This window comes from Meriones unguiculatus, chromosome X, assembly GCF_030254825.1.
Source record: "Meriones unguiculatus strain TT.TT164.6M chromosome X, Bangor_MerUng_6.1, whole genome shotgun sequence".
In the NCBI taxonomy this organism is placed as follows: Eukaryota; Metazoa; Chordata; class Mammalia; order Rodentia; family Muridae; genus Meriones; species Meriones unguiculatus.
In genome coordinates this window covers 19,440,548-19,453,920 of record NC_083369.1, presented here as the reverse complement: position 1 = coordinate 19,453,920, position 13,373 = coordinate 19,440,548, and the positions used below count along the sequence as shown (strand labels likewise).

At 38.4% G+C, this 13,373-nt stretch overlaps 1 protein-coding gene across 5 annotated transcripts in view; it reads left to right on the top strand.

Moving 5' to 3' along the window:
- Arhgef9 (Cdc42 guanine nucleotide exchange factor 9) overlaps positions 1 to 13,373 on the top strand; it is a 156,039-nt gene that overhangs the window by 129,372 nt on the left and 13,294 nt on the right. For all 5 annotated transcript variants that reach the window (XM_060375143.1, XM_021661660.2, XM_021661659.2 and 2 more), the window contains exon 8: positions 10,057 to 10,300. In XM_060375143.1, coding sequence (XP_060231126.1) covers positions 10,057 to 10,300 — 244 coding nt within the window. The remainder of the gene's footprint in view (positions 1 to 10,056; positions 10,301 to 13,373) is intronic.

Sequence of the window (13,373 nt, the reverse complement as noted above, 5' to 3'; positions counted from 1 at the left end):
CGTTAATTCAATATTCACCACAAATTCACCAGAGAAAATACTGTGATTATTCTTATTTTAATGATATATGAAGTTGAAATACAGAATACTTATTTAATTTTCCCAAGGCAATACATAGTTGATAAATGATGGAGCTAGGAATTAACCTTCAGGTTTTTCCTCAGGCTAGAGATTGACCCAAAAATTTGCACATGTAAGGCAAGTAGTCTACCATTGAGCTACTTTCCCCAGCCATGGAGCCAAGGACTAAAACTAAATTGTCCCTAGGTTCTACACTAGTGACTTCTATGTCACTATTTCTACTAAGCTTGTCTACATTTTGCAATTGAATATTACGCAATCTCAGTATTTAGGAAGAGACTAGTTGACTAGGAAGGCTTGGAATTTGCTTCCAGGAACAAATTATGATGTTTCATTAAGAACTCTATTTGAATTATACCTGTAAATTCAAGTACTAGATTATTAGACTGATATTCACAGAGAGAATCAGGGTAGGAAATGTTTGATTTATTTTGAGACAGGGTCTTTTATACCTCAGCATATCCTAGAGCTCACTATGTATCAGAAAGCAAGTTCAAACTTCTAATCTCTCTTGCTTCTACATCCCAAGTGCTGAGATTGCAGGCATATGTCAGCATGCCTAGTTTTCGAAGTGCTAGGAACCATATGAAGAACTTCATGTAATACCCTATCAACTGAACACATCCTCAGGCTCAAGAATCTAAATTTCTTTTTGCTGACACTTTAGATCCTCTCACAATTTTCTTGTAGAGAGAAGAAACATAGAGTGATAAATTTAAATGATTCTGGTCTTAAATCCTGGTTTTATTTCAAACAAGCAAGCAATTATTTATTTCATGCACCTCCATTATATCACCTATAATGCAGGAAGAATAATCAATGGGATTGTGATGAAGAATAAATGAGGTAAATGATATGAAGTGGCAGTTGAGGGACAGGACTATTCTAGATGCACATGAAGCTTGGTGTTAACCCTAATTTTTTGTTATTTATTATTTTTATTTATTATTTATTACAATTTATTCACTCTGTATCTTGGCTGTGGCCCCTCCCTCATCTCCTCCCAATCCTATCTTCCCTTCCTCTTTTCACCCTATTCCCCTCTCTTAGTCCCCTGATGGAGGGAGGTCCTCCTCCCCTTCCATCTGAAACTAGCCTATCAGGTCTCATCAGGACTGGCTGCATTGTCTTCCTCTGTGGCCTGGTAAGGATGCACCCCCCCAGGGGCAAGTGATCAGAGAGCCAGCCACTGAGTTCATGCTAGAAACAGCCCCTGTTCCCGTTACTAGGGAACTTGGAGACTGAGTCAATGTTAGCCCTACTTTCAACAAAAGACATACTATTGTATGTTGGATCATACTATTTAAGTCCCCATAACTATATTTATCCAACTATGGACTGAATAATTATCTGCTACAGGTAATATAGGAAACATTTAAATATTCAATCTACTTTTTAATATTCATCTACTAATGTCTACCTGCTAAATTTCTGTCTGACTTTTCTGATTCCTTTAACCTGCAGCCAGTTAAACAGAACCTCACTTGTTTTGCACACCGGGAGCTGGGATTGAATAAAGCACTCCGAAGAGACTGAACAGCTTGTACAACTAGTGGCTTGTCTCTCAAAGAGAAGGATAAGAGAGGGTACTTTTAAAATAGCACGTATAATACACATGAAAGACACCAGTGGCTCCTTTATTTTCTGGCCCTTTTCTTTCCTTGTCATTTGTAAGACCCTTTTGTTCTCTTTCTTAGCCTATGTACTGGTTGCCTCTGTTCCTCTATTAGCTTAGTTTTATACATGTTATGCTGTTTTCTGCCTGATATCATTATTGTGAAATGATTTTGATGTTTTGTGAAGAATTCTTCATATTTTGTTTTTTGTTCTCTCTTTTCACTGTTTACCATGAAGTAGAACAGACCTATTTTTCCCATTATCCACCAATTTTCCTACATGCCTATTATTCTCCCAAGCAACCTTTTCTTTGCATCACTGTTCTTACTTATGCTTGTGCCAACATTGTCCCCTATCATAATTGTACTTCATTTCTCTTGCTTTCACAATATACTGAGAGATAAAAACAAAATTACATGTAATGATGTAATGATACTGGACAGAGAACTCTTTTTTTATTCTTTATTAAATATACTTTATTCACTTTGTACCTGCCCCATGGTTCCCTCCCTCCTCTCGTCTCAATCCCTCCCTTCCTTCACCCTCTGCATGCATGCCCCTCCCCAAGTCCACTGATAGCAGAGGTTTTCTTTTCCTTCCTTCTGATCCTAGTCAATTATGTTTCATCAGCAGTGGCTGCATTGTTTTCTTCTGTGGCCTGGTAATGTTGCTTCCCCCTCAGGGGGAGGTGATTAAAGAGCAGGCCAATCAGTTCATGTCAGAGACAGTCCCTGTTCCTATTACAATGGAACCCACTTGGATATGGAACGGCCATGGGCTACATCTGTGCAGGGGTCTTAGGTTATCTCCATGCATAGTCCTTGGTTGGAGTATCAGTCTCAGGAAAGACCCCTGTGCTCAGATTTTTTGGTTCTGTTGCTCTCCTTGTGGAGTTCCTGTCCTCTCCAGATCTTACTGTTTCCCACTTCTTTCCTAAGATTCCCTACACTCTGCCCAAGGTTTGCCCATAAGTCTCAGCATCTGCATTGATAGTCTGCAGGGCAGAGCCTTTTAGAGGTCCTCTGTGTCAGGCTCCTGACTTGTTCCCTCTTTTCTCCTTCTTCTGATGTCCATCCTCTTTGCCTTTCTGGATAGGAATTGAGCATTTTAGCAAGAGTCCTCCCTCTTGATTAGTTTCTTTAGGTGTACAGATTTTAATAGGTTTATCCTGTGTTATATGTCTATATGAGTGACTATAAACCGTGCGCATCTTTCTGCTTCTGGGATACCTCACTCAGGATGATCTTTTCCAGATCCCACAATGATTTTCCTTGTTTTTTATTGCTGAGTAGACAGAGAATTCTTGTTCGGAGAAGTTTGTGCCATTTAGACATTTCTTCTTGCACTAAAGGGACAGAATTGTGACATGAGCCATTCATTTGAAACAGCTCACATGCAACAGTAGCAATGAGAGGTAGGGACAGGGGAGTGGAGAGATGGCTTAGTGTTTAAGAGCGCTTGCTGCTCTGTGGAGGATCTGGTGTTCACTTCCAAACACCAACATGTGGCTCACAACTTCTCATACCTCTAGCTCCAGGGAATACAGTGTTCTCTCTGGCCTTCACATTCTTGTGCCCGCACATGTTTTAATGTGTATACTCACACACATATAAAAAAAATAAATACATTTTTTAAGAGACTTGGACAAAATATAAATAAGATAGACAAGGGAGTTAGTTAAGTGGATACCAGAAAAGTGGATACTAGACTCTACTCATCTCTTATTAATCGATCTAATGTTGACCCAGTACTTTTTAATCTATTTTTCCTTTTATTTGTCTGATTCTTTTTCTTTCTTTCTTTCTTTCTTTCTTTCTTTCTTTCTTTCTTTCTTTCTTTCTTTCTCTTTCTTTCTGTATTCATTTCTTTTTCCTTTTTTCCTTCTTTCTTTTCTTCTTTCCTTCCTTTCCTTCTCTCTCTTTCTGTCTCCCTCTTTCTTTTTTGAAGAATGAGTTTCTCTGTGTAACAGATCTGGCTATCTTGGAGCTCATCCTGTAGATCAGGCTGGCCTGGCACTCACAGAGATCCACCTGCCTCTGCTGCCTCAAAAGTGCTGGGATGAAAGACATGTGCAACCACCACCCAGCTTGTCTGTTCTTTTTATTCATCTATTTGTATTTGTTTTCTTCACCTTCCAAATAGAAAACATTTCAGTAAGGTTATAGAGAGGAACCATTATGGCTAGTGGAAATGGTGGAGTGGAATGTTAAAAACATGTCTAATACAGCCAGACTAGAAGGTACCAATTACCTTTCTCCAATGAGCTGTTTGAATTTAAACAAATTTTTCTGCTTATAATTATTCCACATTAAAACAATAATAATCTAAAGGAAATCATGAAATTTAAATGAGGCTTTACAGATATAATTGTTGGCACATTGTATTTACCAAATTTTAGAAATTGATGTAATTACAGTGTATGTCATGTTGCTAATCATTCACTTCGCAATTTTTATTCTAAAGCAATAACAGAGCATATTATTTAATAAAGATACAGATTTTAGAGCCAGATGTTCAAAACCCAAAATCGAGCTCCACCATTTAATCCTAAGTAAATTCAGTAGGGGCTCTGTGTCTATAATTACTTACTAAATGCAGCTACCTATCTTGTAGTATTTTCAACAGCAATATTTAAGTTGACAAATTCAAAGTTGTTAGGATATCAGATGGTATATAGTATATGCCATTCATGTACTCACCAATGCTGTTGTTATTGTTATTTTTATTTTAACTATTAAGCATGTGCTATATGTGTTGGAATATAATAGTGACCAAAAGAAGCCTTCCCTTGTTCATGTGTGTTTCCCAGGATCTGGATAGAAAACAGGTGTTCTAGGTAGGGGAGGAGTAGCCAAGACCCCTTCTAAAGTAGTAGAGACAACCTTATTGGTAAATGAATAAGGCAGGCTATAATCCTGAACAGCTTAAACTCCAGCTTGCAGCATCTGTCATTTGTACAAAATGTCCTGTGAAGTCTTGCTAAATCCTAGGATTACCTAGTGGGATCAAGTTGAAAGATCCATAAGCTATTTGAATTATATAATGTCAGGGATTAGGGTAGTTCCTTGCTAGAGTCACAGGCTATGGGCAGAGCTTGATGTGTACAGACTGTTAAAGCAATTCTGGAGAAGTACTCAATTCTTTGTGTCCCTTCACTTGAACAAACAAAAAGGAAAACAGAGAAAGGCTGGTATCTTGTTAGAAACAGTAAACTCCACTACACAGGCAAGTTATGATCTAGATATCTGTTTGGGTTGTATTACTGTGAAGACATTCAGACCATGTCAGAAGCCCAGTATCAACAGTACCACAGACACGCAGGACTCAGGAATGATTTGTTGTCTTGCTATGTTCAGAAGACCTCAGTAACTTTCTGTGTGTTATCCCTGAGTGAGGCAAGTTCAAAGAAGACAGAGTACTGAACGCAATCTGAATGAGCAAACAACACTAAAAGCTGTTAGTGGCATCTTAAGAGGCTTCATAGTGTTAGGGTTTGGAAACGGGGAGCCACAACACCTAGAATGCTTAATCAGAGAAGGTTTCTTTGGGGAAGAATATGTGTCTTTGACCCTGCAGGTTAAACGGATAAAAATAAATGTGCCACAGTTTCTTTATACAGTCTTTGGTTGAGGGGCATTTGTATTGTTTCCAGTTTCTTGCTATTGTGAATAAAGCTACTATGAACATGGCTGTCTGGGTGGGGTGGGGGCTCCCCAGGAATAGGAATAGGGGAGAGGGGAAGTGGGAGGGACAATGAGATTGAGAGGGAAGGAGGAAGGGGCCTATGGCTGAGATGTAAATTGAATTAATTTTAAAAAGTCTAAACTCTTGGATACTGAACCTGGAAACAACCCAGATATCCATCAACGGAAGAATGGGTACAGAAATTGTGGTATTTCTACACAATGGAATACTCCTCAGCAATCAAAAAGGAGGAAATCATGAAATTTGCAGGCAAATGGTGGGATCTAGAAAAGATCATTCTGAGTGAAATATCCCAGAAGGAGAAAGACAAACACGGTATATACTCACTTATATAGACCTATAAGATATGATAAACATAATGAAATCTATACACCTAAAAAAGATAATCAAGAGAGCAGACATGGGGTAAGATTATCAATCCTCGTTTAGAAAGACAGATGGGATGTGCATTAAACGTATGACAGGAGTCTACTGAGAGCATCTGAAAGACTCTAACTAGCAGTGTTTTCAAAGCAAAGACTCATGACCAAACCTTTGGCAGAGTACAGGAAATCATAAGAAAGATTGGGAGTTAGTCTGATACAGAAAGGATAGGAGCTCCACAAGGACCAAATATATTTGGGCACAGGGTCTTTTCTGAGACTGACATTCAACCAAGGACCATGTATGGATATAACCTAGAACCTCTGCTCAGATGTAGCCTGTGGTAGCTCAGTAACCAATTGGTTTCCCAAAGTGAGGGGAACAAGGACTATTTCTAACAGGAACTCAATGACTGGCTCTTTGGCCTCCCCACCCCCCAAGGGAGGAGCAGTCCTGTTAGGCCACAGAGGAGGGCTTTGTAGCCAGTCCTGAAGATACCTGATAAAACAGGATCAGATGAATGGGGAGGAGGTCCCCCCCATCAGTGGACTTGGAAAGGGGCACGGTGGAGATGAGGGAGGGAGGGAGGGGCTGGGAGGGAATGAGGGATCAGGACAGGGCTGGGATACAGAGTTAATAAAATGTAACTGATAAGAAAAAATAAAATTAAAAAAAATAAATAAACTCTTCGATACTGAGCTGCCATTGGCTACCTCTGAGCAGGGGTTCTAGGTTATCTCCACGAATGGTCCTTGGTTGGAATATCAGTCTTAGAAAAGATTCCTGTACCCAGATTTTTTCCCCTCTCCTTGTGGAGCTCCTGTCCCCTTCAGATCTTTCTATCTCCCCCTTCTTTCATATGGAAGGGAAAGAGGACCACCCCTATCAGTGGACTGGGGGAGGGGCATGGGTAGAGAAGAGGGAGGGAGGGTGGAGGGGACAAGGGAGGGGGCTACAGTTGGGATACAAAGTGAATAAACCGTAAAACAAACAAACAACAACAACAACAAAAAATATATATATAAAAAACTCCCCCTGAGGGGGGACCAGCCTTGCCAGGCCACAGAGGAAGACAGTACAGCCAATCCTGATAAGCTAGGGTCAGATAGAAGGGGAGGAGAGCCCCCCCATCAGTGGACTTGAATAGGGATATGTGAGGAGATGAGGAAGGGAAGGTGGGGTTGGGAGGGAAGGAGGGAGAGAGCTACAGCTTGGATACAAAGTGAATAAACAGTAATTAATATTAAAAAATAAATAAATAAATAAATAAATTTTAAGCATTAGAAAAAAGTTTAAAATCTAAAAAATAAAAATAAAGCAAAAAAAAAAAACAACAATAAAAGGATTGAAATAAGAATGTAGGTTGGGGAGAAAAGAATATATTATTGTGAGCCAAGTAGATCTGTGATTTGTATGAGTGGATTAGTAAGTAGTATCCTACCCAAAATATTTGCCAAGTGTCTAAAGTCAGTGGCCATGTAAATTAAAAATATTAGAATTTGTCTTTTCTCTGACCCATAGTGCTTAACTCTTCATATTTAGGCAGTTTAAGCTGCAAGAGGCGGCAGAATTTTGAGGTTTATCAAACTGTGAGGTTTATCAAAAGGATTTTAAAGGAGCACAAAATCTCAAGGCTACATTTACTGGACAAGGATGGTCTTATAACATGGGAACTGTTTAAGTTGGAGTTTTACAGCTATTTGATAAGGTTTACTTTTCGAATTTTACAGTTGCTTGCCCAAATCATGCAATTAATTAATTAATGTATTAAACATCTAGAATTTAGCTGTTTATATTGTATTCATATTCTTTTCACTATCAGTTTTTGTTTATGGCTTTTGCTACCAATTGTGATTAGATAATTTCTAATCATTTCTATAATATGCTTATACTTAGTTTATCATTAATCTGATATCTGGAAAATCATATTGAACCCTCTATTAGCCGCAAAGAGAAAAGTTTAATAACATATCACTCTAATCCCTGTTCTTTTGCGTAAAAAAATAGGATGTTTCCTTGTTCCTTTGTCATATATAAATATATAAATAAACAATAGGATATTCATATTGATGCTGACAATGGATTCTTATGACCATACACATATTTCCAATTTTAGGAAATTACCAAAGGCATTTAAGATTGAAAGTGATCATGAGGCACTAGTTTGTTTGCAGGGAGAGGGAACATTTAGACGAATGTTAGGAATCTGGAAATTGAGATTGTTCATATTTTAACTCGGTGGGTAGCCACCCTTGAGGATTGCTGTCCAGACCTGCCTTTCCAGGTCTGTATATGCTATATTATCAACTGTAAGGGAGAGTTCAAACCTCACATCCATATGCTTTCCTATTACCCCTCCCCCATTTTGTCTCGTCAGATTAGCATGACGGTGCTCAGTTTTTGAGCATGTATCTCACAAATCGCTCCTGAAATGTTGAAATCAATTAATGGGAAGCCTCTATTTCTTGGGCCAGGACTGTGGACACCATCAAAAGAAACAAGTCTAAAAAGTGCCAGCATTCTCTGTTCAATTGATCTCTTTCTTTCTCTGCTGGGAGTTAAGTGTTACAAGTACCCAAAAGATCTGTTTGAGCTTAGTGGCAGGTGTACCCAGTGGATTAGAAGCCATATTTATTCTCAGTTTATTTATTTGCATAATAATGACAGCAGTAAAAAGAACTGTGTAGTGGTTATTGTTTGCAAAACAGGTAAACAGCACCTTCCCATGCCTGAGGATTTGAGATTGACAAAAATATGTTGAGAATCCTTCAAAGCCGAGTTTACAAGAACTAGCATATACTTCCTTCCACGTGGCATCCCTCATATCTAATCAAAATACAATTGGTTAGGCCCCAAATAGATAAACCACTGTGTAAGTAGACACATTTTGACCAATAGAACAGTATTGTAGCATGCCGGGTCCATGGCTGGGTCTGTCCATTAGTTAATTTACTATTGTGATGTTTAGATTTTTTTCAAATGACACAGTCTGGAATCATGTGGGAAGAGGGAACTTCAGTGGGCAATGCAATGGGCAAACCACTGTACTGTGCACAGCGCTTGGACTGTACAAGAAAAGTAGGTGAACAGGCGATGAGAAGCAAGCCAGTAATTAGCGGGCCTTCATGTTCTCTGCTTTACTTTCTGCCTTTAGGTTTCTGCCTTGAGCCCCTACCCTGGCTTTCCTTGATGCTATAAGCCAAATAAGCCCTTTGCTCTCCAGGCTGCTTTTGGTGATGGTGGTCATCACAGCAGTAGAAAGCAAAATAGAACATGTTCCTTTCTGTTTCTGTTTCTGACTCACTTGTATTTTTTCTTACCTGTACTCTTGAATTTGCTATCTATAATTGTCATGTTTCTTAAAACGTTGTTATTTGTATATGCCTCTAGAAATATATGGCATTTAATATGTTGATTGTAGAAAATACAAATTAGATTAAAATATATAGAAAGGAAATAAAATAAATAATGAACATGAGATTTAAGATGAAAGTGTTTGGGGGCTAATAGCTTTGGACAGGGTAGCAGGTTCACCAATACTTAATATACCATTTAAAATGCAAGTGAGTAAGTAGAGAAATAATAGCACTATGCATAGACTTATAGTGAGTATCTCATAAAATAGAATCAGGATTTATCTAATTCTATGTACATGAGTAAAACAGTAAAAGATAGAGAACAAAGTATTTAAACACATGTATAATTTTGCTTTGCTAATATAAGATTGTGAACTTCATCTGTGTTGATATACGTACCTTATTTACTCTCTTTTCCCCACACTTTCCCTGTCAGACTAGCTCTTGTCAAAAATCCCAAGTATTCAATAAAGCATTAGATTCATTATAGTTAACTCTTCCTGCCCAACCGTATATGACCTCTTAGTAACTCTCACCACTGAACTTTCATCTAAAAATTTTTCAGCACATTACTGAAAGCTCATTTTAAGCTTCTGGTAGTCATCCCAATTTTTTGGAAGATAAAAATTCCCTTGCTGGTAGTGCTTTTCTTGCATATTGCTTTCTATTGCTCATAAGCAGTTTGCATTCCAGTGACTAATGCCGAGGTTTCAAACTACCTTTGGATGTGGGAAATCTCTTAGAGAACCTACTGAACCAACTTGTCAGTGCTCAACTGGTCATCTCCGTGTATATAGTGAGACCATAAAGTCCTCTTTTATATTCCAGAACAACGACAGGGCTTGTGCCCTGTTGTTGTGACCATGCGCCACCTCTCCTGGCATCCACTCTGCCTGTACTTCAACAAAATAACCTCTTTTTTTTTCCCACCTAGGACCTAATTCGGAGAGACATCCTATACTACAAAGGGCGCATTGACATGGATAAATATGAGGTCATTGACATTGAAGATGGCAGAGATGATGACTTTAATGTCAGCATGAAAAATGCTTTCAAGCTCCATAACAAGGAAACAGAAGAAGTGCATCTGTTCTTTGCCAAAAAACTGGAGGAGAAAATACGTTGGCTTAGAGCTTTCAGAGAAGAGAGGAAAATGGTACAGGAAGATGAAAAAATTGGTAAGTAACCTGAGAGTAGAAAGAAAACTATAATTGTAGAGAACCTTCCATCGAGGGTTAAATTTGATTTCATCTTTCTGGAATCAAAGGAAAGATTTTTGTTGCAAACTGACCTAAGTCACTATGGTGGTTCCCTGCTATAGGTTTTTGTTTGCAAAGACCAATAGGTATGAGTTACAGATTATTCATACACAATACCTATTACCAGATAAGAATATTGTACCAAAAGCCAGTTCAAAACTTGACTGTCCTCCTTCCTCCATATATACATGTATTAGCAAACAAACACAAAAAGATCCATACAAACTATTCTGTAATCTCCATAAATTCACAGATCTCCCTGTCTCTAGTTATATGAGGATATGTTTTATGAAATGATTTGTCAACGCAGACAAGATTATATTGAAAAGATAGATAGTTTTACTTGCTTGTGTTGATGGAAATAAAAACCAGGGCCTTGCTCATGCTAGACAAATACTCTACTAATGAGTTACATCTTCAACTATCAGCCAGCTCTGAAGGCAGAAAGTAGCAACAAAATTGTGAGGAGGACCAAGGCAACGAATGGGTCTGTTTTTATTCACAATCTCAGGTTATTTTTGTGTTATGGGTACATTTCATTCTTATACTGAGTTCTGAGGAAGCCAAATTACAGGTGCACATCTTGACTTACATTCATTATACCAGTGAAAACTGATCAAAGTTAAGCTATGTAGGCCTCCTCCATTCAGGTGGTAGTATTAGTCCTTGAGGCAAAGGCATCTGAGTAATTAATTCTTGATAAAGTTACTTCAGATACTAAATTAAAATTAAAAATCTGTGTACTTAGTCATCATATTCTAGAACTGTTTAAAATAAATCATAGAAAATATAACATTATCTAAAATTGTGACCACTCATTTCATTTAGATTCAGAATAAAACATCCATTTTGGATTGAAACAATTTATGTAGCTATGGTTTTGTAGCTATATATTTGTTGCTTTTTAATTACTTCCTCAAGTTCCTATTTCTATAATAAAAAATAGCAAACAGTCAGGCATGATGTTTCATACCTGTAATTGCAACACTCAGAAGGTGGAGGCAGGATGAGTCCAAGTTCAAGGCCAGTGTGGACAGCATTATAAGTTCCAAGCCATAAAATGGGAGTCCATTTCTTTTAATGAAGGGCCAGGATTGTAGCTCAAAAATAGAGTGCTTGCCTAGATCCTGTGTTCAATCCCTAACACTGAGGGGGAGGCAGCAAATGAAATAAATCAAACTTTCTAATTCTGGAAAACTTTTCTGTTTTGCTCCAGAGAATTGTACCTTTAAATGCCTATATGTTTGAGGTTGCAAAAAAATATGCTTACTTATTGAGTTCTGGAACAAAAGGGTTTTTATGTCATACCATGCTAGGTAATGGTATGGACCCGGAGTGAAAGGTGGATGGCCAGCAAGACGTAATAAACTTTGTCTTCCCGTATCTCAAAGTCCACAGTGAGCTAAAAGTTCTGTAGACATCTATTAGGTCCATTTGGTTTAAGACCTCTGTTAAGTGTCATTATATCTCTGTTTTGCTTCTGTCTCAATGATCTGTCCCTTGGTGAGAGTGGGGTGTTGAAGTCTCCCACTATTTAGGTGTTGGGATCGATGTGTGATTTAAGCTTTAATAATGTTTCTTTAACAAATGCAGGAGCCCTTGTGTTTGGTGCATAAATGTTCAGGATTGTGATGCCCTGCTGGTGGATTTTTTCTTTGATGAGAATGAAGTGTCCCTCTCCGTCTCTTTTCATTAATTTTTGTTGAAACTCAAGGGATGACACATGCTGGAGAGGTTGTGGAGAAATGGGAACCCTTCTCCATTGCTGGTGGGAATGTAACCTTGTACAACCACTTTGGAAATCATTACAACCACTTTGGAAATTAATCTGGCACTTTCTCAGAAAATTAGGGATAGTGCTACCTCGAGATCCAGCTATACCACTCCTGGGCATATATCCAAAAGATGTGCAACCATACAACAAGGACATTTGTTCAACCATGTTCATTTATTCATAATAATCATAATAATTTATTATGAATAAAGCAGCTTTATTCAAAATAGCCAGAATCTGGAAACAACCTAGATGTCCCTCAACTGAAGAATGGATACAGCAATTGTGGTACATTTACACAATGAACTACTACTTAACAATTAAAAACAAGGAAATCAGGAAACTTGCAGGCAAATGAATGGAACTAGAAAAGGTCATTGTGAGTGAGGTAACTCAGAAGCAGAAAGACACACATGGTATATACTCACTTATAAGTGGATATTAGCCATATAATAAACATAACTAAAATCTATAGTCCTAAAGAAGCTAAACAACAAGAAGGACCCTAATTAATCCTCATTCAGAAGGGCAAATGGGATAGACATTGGAAGTAGGAGAAGAGAGGGAACAGAACAGGATCCTTCCACAGGAGTCCCCCGAAAGACTACCCATCAAGGTATCAAAGCAGAAGCTGTGACTCACAGTCAAACTTTGGAGGAGTGCAGGCAATCTTATGGAAGAAGGGGGAGATAGAAAGACCTGGAGGGGACAGGAGTTCCACAATGAGATCAACCAAGCAAAAAAAAAAAAAAAAAAAAAAAAAAAATCTAGGTTCAGGAGTCCTGCAGAGACTGGTGAATCAACTAAGGATGATGCGTGGAGAGGCCGTAGGCCCCCTGCTCAGATGTAGCCCATGGGCAGCTCAGTCTCTATACAGTTTCTCTAATAAGGGGAGCAGGGGCTGTCTCTGATATGAACTCAGTGACCAGCTCCCACTGGAAAGTGGCCTAACGAAGCCACACAGAAAGAGGATCCAGCCAGTCCTGATGAGACCTGATAGGCTAGGGTCAGATAGAAAAGGAGGAGGACCAACCCTATCAGTGGACTAGGGGAGAGACATAGAGCAGGAAGAGGAAGGAAGGATGGGACCAGGAGATGAGGGAAAGGTCTACAGCTAGGATGCAAAGTGAATAAATTGTAATAAATAATAATAATAAAGAAAATTTTTAAAATAAAAAATAAAAAGTCTACATTTAAAATGAACTTAGAGTCTTATTA